The 8,106-nt window shown below is 45.9% G+C and overlaps 1 protein-coding gene across 1 annotated transcript; it reads right to left on the bottom strand.

The window, feature by feature from the left end:
- Window positions 1-2,535: 2,535 nt before the first annotated feature.
- On the bottom strand, window positions 2,536-5,291 carry NDUFB4 (NADH:ubiquinone oxidoreductase subunit B4). The gene is made up of 3 exons (XM_071760591.1): window positions 5,031-5,291; window positions 4,599-4,745; window positions 2,536-2,691 (listed from the first exon to the last, which is right to left on the bottom strand). The coding sequence occupies exons 1-3, from the start codon at window positions 5,229-5,231 to the stop codon at window positions 2,632-2,634; spliced, it is 408 nt and encodes a 135-aa protein (XP_071616692.1). The 5' UTR covers window positions 5,232-5,291; the 3' UTR covers window positions 2,536-2,631.
- Window positions 5,292-8,106: the final 2,815 nt, after the last annotated feature.

Here is an 8,106-nt window from a genome sequence, read left to right as displayed (position 1 = left end):
CTCCTTTCCTTCCTCTACACACCCAGTGGTGCTACCTCAAAACACCAACCCCGTTTCCAGAAGCACAGCACATTCATTCCTCGCAAGAAAAGAGCTTGGAGAGTTCTGCAAATAACAAGATAGGAAAGTAGGGCAGCCTTTCCGCAAGCACCAGGCTCAAATCTGCAGGGATCATAGAATCATAGTTGGCTGGGTTGGAAGGGACCTCAGAGATCATCAAGTCCAACCCTTGATCCACTACCGCTGCAGTTACCAGACCATGGCACTGAGTGCCACATCCAGTCTCTTTTTAAATATCTCCAGGGATGGAGAATCCACCACTTCCCTGGGCAGCCCATTCCAATGCTTGATCACCCTCTACGTAAAGAAATTCTTTCTAATGTCCAACCTAAACCTCCCCCGGCACAACTTGAGACCTCTTGTGCCCTCTTGTCTTGCTGAGAGTTGCCTGGGAAAAGAGACCAACCCCCCCCTGGCTACACCCTCCTTTCAGGGAGTTGTAGAGAGTGATGAGGTCTCCCCTGAGCCTCCTCTTCTCCAGGCTGAACAGCCCCAGCTCCCTCAGCCTCTCCTCATAGGATCTGTGCTCGATAAGGGCCTAGTTGCCCTCCTTTGGACCTGCTCCAGGACCTCGATATCCTTCCTGAACTGAGGGGCCCAGAAAGATGTAACATCACACACTCATCTGCAAAGGAAAGGGCTGTGGCAGGTGCCGCCACCATCAATCCAAGGCTGGCCTGAAAGACTTGAGGCTCAGAGCTCATCCACAGACCAGCCTGAACCATTTGCTCATCTGGCCTAAACAAAAACAGTTGCAAGGGGGAATTTCTATGTGTGGCAACTGAAGTTCCAATTAGCTGAGGAAATGGGTCCTGAGAGATCAAATTATTTTGTGGCAGCAGGAAGGCAGTTAATTTAGCATACTCAGACAAGCAATTACTTCTTTCCCTAAATACCATTTTCTCCATGCACTGATGCCTCTCGCTCTGTGCTGACCCACAGCCGTATCTTGTAATATCATTTGTGACAGTCTTTTAGAAGTTGTTCTGCACAGCTAACAGCCTGGGTTTGCTTTAGTTAAGTTGGCAGAGGAGCAAACTGCAGAGGTAGGTGCAAGAGGGCTGCTGGGAGCACATACAGGATGGCAAAGGTGGGCCATGGCCTTGCCCAGCTGCTGCACACTGTGTTAATGCCAAGCTCCCCACTGCCTGAACATGGCACGACCCAGACAGAAGAGGGATGAGCTACATCAGGAAACACTTTAAACAATAAGTAAATAAATCAGGAAACACATTTTTATTATTATAGTGACTGAGCACTGGCACAAGTTGCCCCCAGATGTGGATTCTCCATCCCTGGAGGTAACTCAAAAGCCATCTGGGCATGGCCCTAAGCAACCAGATCTAAGTGGCCCTGCTTGAGCAGGGGTTGGGGCAGATGACCTCCAGAGGTGCCTTCCAAACTCAAGCATCCTTTGGTTCTGTGAAAAAGCTCACCCACCACCCACCCCCTGATGGGTGAACTTACATCCTCACCATACAGCAAAGGGATGTAACAGGACTGTTCTTGCTCACTTCAATGTCATGAACACAGGCTGCTTCCACAGCAAGCCAATGGCACTTTTCAACTTCTATATCAGGCTGAGTTTTTGGTACTGACTTCAACATATGGGACAAAACTCCTCCCATATAATGTCTGAAGAATAAGGTTTCTTTGGATCATGATGGCACCTACTGGCCATGTGAAAATTCAGGCCTAAACTACAATCTTTTCCTCATGCTCACATTTCACTTTTACAGCAACTATTCCAGAGCCCCCTATACCAGGAGAAAAGATTGGTCATATAAAAATAAGCAGAGAAGACATCTTTGCAGGCATAAGGTTCACTGTTACTTGTTTTTTTCAAATCATGGCCCATTTGCAGTGGTGAAATTTAATTCTTCAATGCTGGAAGTGAAGCAGCATCACAAATAATAAAAATCTGTATCATTTTGCTTTTGTCTCACAATCACAGGAATCACAGACTCAGCAGAAATGCTAGTCACATATAGCATGCCAATATTCAGCTCATTATTTTCAAGTCTGATGAAGGAATTTTATAAGAAAAATTTATTGCAATACAAAAATTACACAGTTTAGGAACAAACTTTATTAGAAAAAACAAAAAATTAACTTACTGAGAGCAGTCAGGCTCCTAAAAGCATTAAAAATGTATCACAGAACTTGTCTGTTGGGCAGTTAGGGCAAACTACATAGTCATAACTACATCAGGAAGAAATAGACATGAGTAAGCCTCAGCTCTTTAGGAAACTGTTTTGGGCTTACTTAACCTTTTAGCTTGTTACCAATTTAAAATTTCAACCTGTGCTGCTTTGACAGCAGCAACTTCCAGTTTGAAAGGAGCCTCTGTATGTACATCAAACGAGTATACCAGCTGAGTTTAGGGCTTCCTCCTCTCTGTATGTAGCTGTGCTAGATATCAAGATCCTGCATTTTTGCACTTTCCATAGTTGCAAAAGACGCAAGACAACCAACGAGCAGATAAGATTTATTCTCATGAAGGAGAAATGTCACTACACAATACATCTTAATTTATTTATACCCCATGATCAGCACTGCAGTTCCAGGAACTTAAAATACACTGAGCGGCCGCTCGTATTTACCTTCTTGGATAAGCTTCTCTCTACGATCCTGTGGAAGAAAGAGAATGTTCATCATTACCCTATTAAAAAAGAAGTTTCAAACAGTCTGGGGTAAGAGAAAAGCAGTTCTAGTATTTCTGCATGCACTACAGGAAGGCAGTGCCACATTATGATCTTAAAGGTCTTTTCCAACCTACATACTGTAAGTATAAGCATACAATTCTGTAAGCAAGAACTGTTAACAGCTGCTGTGTTTAAAAAAGAAAAAAAAGAACAAGGCATTTTCCAGCTAGAGAAGATATGCCCAGATTGATCTCACTGTGCATCTGCCTACTCTCACAGGCCAGCAGAAACCAGCTCCTGTAATGTACTTTTTACCAAACTAGTTGCATCAGTTAATTTATGTTTAGTTTCCACCTCCTGCTTCTGGTTTAAAATCCAGTTTAAAAACTTAATCATGGAGAAACTTCCTAATAACTCTCTGTATGTGCCTGTGTTCATTTTCAGTCCATTTGTATCTCACTGTGCAGTCACACACCTTTCTGACAGGTATTTTAACAGTACACAGACAATGCAGATATTACCCAGATTCCTTCTGCTGGATAAAAGCAGCAGACACGCTCAAGACCTGGCAACTATCTTTTGCTTTCCCAGACACACGACACCCCTCAGAGATAAAGAGAGTAATAGTTATTGTGCTTTACATACACCAGAAAAGCAAAACCCCCAATCATCAGTAAGATAACTGAAAAAAGGAAAAGTTGTTCTGTAGACTACATAAAAGACTTCAGCTTAAATATTCACAGGTAAGTATGTGCAAATTTCACTCACAGAGGCTTATTTTCAAGCACTCATATAGCTAAGCCACACTTGGTGGCTAAGCCAAAGTGTATTTCAAGTACCAAAACAAACCAGCATGTCAAAGTACTGCAGAGATGCTGGCGTGTCTAAAACATTTATAGTGACATGCTTAGCATGGTTTCTAAAGCCTTGTTTGTTTTTTTTTAATTATCTTGGTAAGCTGCATTTCCTACAAATATTCTATTGATCTTAATGTTTGTGCTTCCCAGTTTATGACTTGATCTACAACTGCTACTTTGTGCAAAAGAGGAAAATAGAAGCATTTTATAACAGCCACAAGTTCACTAGTAAAAACTGCCACTGTCTACCAGTAGCCTAGGACTTGTTATGTGTGTATACAGCCAAGTATTTTCAGAATGATCTACCATTGCTCAGATTCTGACACCCACCTTTCAGGAGTTAGAACAGAAGCAAGACAAACCTTCCAAAAATGTACCAATCCTGAGATTGGCACTGGCACTGTAATCAATATAAGTACTCCTCTCCTTTTGGTTAATAAGATTATAAGCAGTTACGCAACTCACAGAGACCTTGCAAGGTCTGTCATCTACAAGCTCCCTATTTATTTATTGTAGAAAGTGCAGCTACTGCATGTCAACAGCTGAAAACAACAGCCTTTTATGATTAATTTACATTGTTAGTGCTACAGAGAGATTTACTACAGCAAGATATTCTGATCAGGGAGACTGACTGGCTATACCCAATGGCACAATCACAGAAATCACAAGAAGTTATGGGTCGGAAGTGACCTTGAAAGATCATCCAGTGCAACCCCCCTGCCAGAGCAGGGTCCTTACAGTAGGTGACACAGGAATGCATCTAGGCAGGGTCTGAATGTCTCCAAAGGAGACTCCAGAACCTCCCTGGGCAGCCTGTGCCAGTGCTCTGTCACCATCACAATATGGGCTCTTGGCAGAACAGGACTCTGCACCCTGCTACAAACCTTTCAGCTCAGTTATCAGCCTTCCTTCCCACATGGCTATAATGTTATTTATCGTTCTGCGATGCACGAGGACCCCACCAACTAACTCTCCAGGCAGAAATACGTTTTACAATTTGGTGTTCACAGATGTTCAGTGCCGTCAGCCGACTTACCCTGTCAAATTTGAAGGCAGCACACAATACGAGAATAGGGCCTATGGCATAAACAGCTCCTAGAAAGGACGTCTTAGGCGTCGCGCGGAAAGTTGGGTAGACATTGTGCGTTCTCGCATAGGCCCAGCGAATCAAGGCCGGATCCTCCTACGCTGGACAAAAAACGGCAGTGAGGACACCGGTGCCCTGCAGCGGCCACCCGACTCGGCGCTGCCCCGTTTGCCCCTGCCGTGGGGCTACGGCCTAGAAACTCCCCGGCAGCCCCCCGGCCCGGGCCCGCCAAGACCGCCAAGGTCACGGGGACGGCAGCGCTCTGCCCACACGGACCCGAGCCCAGGCCCCGCTGCAGAACACCAGGCGAAGCGGACGGACCCCGTAGCATCCCCGGACACCCCGACACCCCCCCCCCCCCCCCAGACCCTCTCCACTCACGATGATGTGGGGTCTGTTGGGGTCGTTGAGCTGCAGCTGGTATTGCCGCTTGAGGCGGGCGCGGATGGCCAAGCGCTCGGCCTCGGCGCGGCGTTTCTCCGGCGACGCGTCGTACGTCTCCGGGTCGAGTTCGGCCGGCAGAGACACGTACTTGTTGGGCCGGTACGCCTGGGCAGCGGTGGGGGGGATGTCCGTCGCCATCTTCAGAGACCCAGCACCGCCCCGACTGCCACTGTGCGCATGCGCGGGAGGCCTCGCCGGCTTCGCGCCGGGAGGGAGCCCCGCCCCCTCCCCTCACACACACCCGCCCCGCGGGGCGCCCCCTGGCGGCCGGGACCAGCCACAGCGCCGCCTGAGGGCGGGCGCGGTTTTCAAGCTCTTTCCAAAGCTTTTCTGTCACTTCTCGCTGGCAGCCGCCACTCTGTTTCCCAGAGAGGTTAAAAAAGATAATATTATAGAGTCACAGAACGATTGGGTTGGAAGGGACCTTAAAGACCATTTAGTTCCAACCCCCCCTGCCGTGAGCAGGGACACTTCCTACCAGACCAGGTTGCTCAAGGCCTCATCCAGCCTGGCCTTGAACACTTCCAGGGAGGGGGCAGCCACAGCTTCTCTGGGCAACCTGTGCCAGTGTCTCATAGTGAAGAATTTCTTCCTAATGTCTAATCTAAACCTACCCTCTTCCAGTTTAAAGCCAAAACGGCTTGTCCTATCGCTACATGCAGGTTGTCTTTCTGGAAAAAAGTTTGTCAATAAGCAAGTTTTCCGCTGTTTTTATTTCTTGGGTTACACAAAGCAATGATAGTGACATAGATGGAAAAGAGTTAAGAGCTACAATTATTTGGAACTGAGCAGGCTTGTGTGGTTGGCGGAGGAGTATCTGACCTTGGTCAGTGCTGACTCCTTGGTAAGTTGTCTCAAAGAAAGACAGAGCAGAGAATCCCAGGATGAGTACACAGGGAACACAACTACTGAGAAGGACAAAGAGAATTCCTGAACTTAGAGTAAAGTGTTTCAATTAACACAGTAAAAAAAACACCCTCAGGCAAGGAAATCTCCCTACTAACAAAAGCCCCTTCCCCACAGAACACATGAAAGGAGGAAACTTGAGACTTTAACTAGAGACTAGGCATGCTTGAACTGATGGGAACAAGGGTGATAAAGCATAATTGTAAAAATACCAGTAACTCTTGGGTGGCATGTGTAAACGCTTCCCCTGTGTTAGATGTGGCATATTAGCTTTGCAAATTATTGCCTAGCACCCTTTTCTGCACAGAGCTAGAATAAAACAAGTACCTCAGTTCTGTGTGTTTATTGCCTCTTTGCACACAGGGTGAAGAACTCACATTTTTGGGACAATAGCAGTTTATGCTGGTTGTAACCAAGTAAGTTAATGTCTGTGTATATATTTATTTACACAAGGGTAACTCCACAGGCTGAGGTAATGCTGTGTGAGGGGTTAAAATTTATTCCTAAGCAGACACAAAATGCTATTGCTGACTTTATGTAAGATGCTTTGGCATTGTGGTAATAAAGCAGAAGTGCTGCCTCGCCTTCTGTGATTTCACTCTTCTTTCACCTAAACACTTGGAAAATGGATGATCTCCTTTTTGTCTGAGCAGCTAACTAATAAGAAGTTCAGACTTTGTGCTTTGAGCCCCAGGACAAAATATGAGTTGGATATCCCTGTTATTTATGTACCCTGAGCACACCAGCACAGCAGGAAGTACTTTTCCTTCTCACAAGTCCTGAAGTCCCTATAGAAACTCTCCCCATGTTTCTCCAGCTTTTCCACCCTCATTTTCTGCACACTCAGCTGCATATCCAAGTGAAAACCTCAGCTGTTCCACTTGCAGTCAGACCCTGAGGAAGTAACTGCGCTCTTGCTTTCTTTCCTAGGACTCTCTGCTTGGGCCAGCATCTCCTACTGAGTGAAAATTTTTTATTTTCCCATTCATGACCATCAGATGTAGTGAGCCCTGTGACTGTCTTCAGGATTGTCTCTCACCATACAAATACCAGCAGCACTGCCATGTGGCACTTGGGTGGTACTTTCTTCTCTGCGAGTTCCCAAGTGCTTGGCAGCCTGTGTTTTTCTGCCCCTGCACAGACTTCTTCTTTAATAGCTGTTCCTTCCTTCTATCTCTTATTTCTTAATAAATGACACATGCATCCTTGAAACTGAGAGATTGCTAGGAGGAACCAGGGGTGCAGTTTGGATTAGCATACTGGGAAAGGGTATCTACTCAGTGGGAAATGGTAGTTTCCTTCTCTTTTCTGTACCACAGAGGAGAACAGAAAGCTACCAGTTCTACACATCTACCAAAGGATTTTGAAGCAGCTAGATGCTTATCCTGCAATCTGCTGGCTCCTGAGGTCTGTCTGTAGTGGTGTGGGACAGTACTTGTGGGTCAGGAGCAAAGCAGCTCTTACGGTGAAGTCACTTGGCAAAGGCAGCAGGTTCAGGTCCCAGCCCTGTTACAGACTCTGATCTTATCTGTGCAGGTTCAAGCTGTACCTTCTCCCTCTCCTTGGAGCTCACATCTGTGAGTGTGCATGCTTGGCATGCAAACAGTGCTGAAAATAATTCTACTGGGAGAAAAACAGAAGGTGAAAAGCTACATTTCCATTAACAACATAATGTACTGTATTAGAAGACTGAACAATCGGGCTCTATGCTGAAAACACCTTTGCATTTCATCCCTAATCACTAACAAATCCTCCCTCCCAAAGGATCAAGCTCCCCACAGGGAGTCTTTTCTGAGAGGTGTCACTTGTTTCATGGGGTAAGAAAACTACTAAATCCCTTCCAGAGGTGTGTAGTCTCTGATGCTCAAGACTGTGCATTGCAATTTGTTTTCACTCCTCTGGAGTTGTATTTTCCTCTTTTGTGTATTTTCTTCATTTTATAGCAGCCATGTCACTAACCTTAAGGCACGACCCTTGAGCAAAAACCTGAGGCACCGATAGCAGGAGTCCAAACCTTGAATAAAAAATGCAGGACAAAGACAGAAATACTGCAGTGAAAGTACTTGACAGAAATTGTTGATTATTTTTTTCCCCCCTGCTGACAGGA

The sequence above is a fragment of the Heliangelus exortis genome, chromosome 1, assembly GCF_036169615.1.
Source record: "Heliangelus exortis chromosome 1, bHelExo1.hap1, whole genome shotgun sequence".
In the NCBI taxonomy this organism is placed as follows: Eukaryota; Metazoa; Chordata; class Aves; order Apodiformes; family Trochilidae; genus Heliangelus; species Heliangelus exortis.
This window is presented reverse-complemented; position numbering and strand designations above follow the sequence as displayed.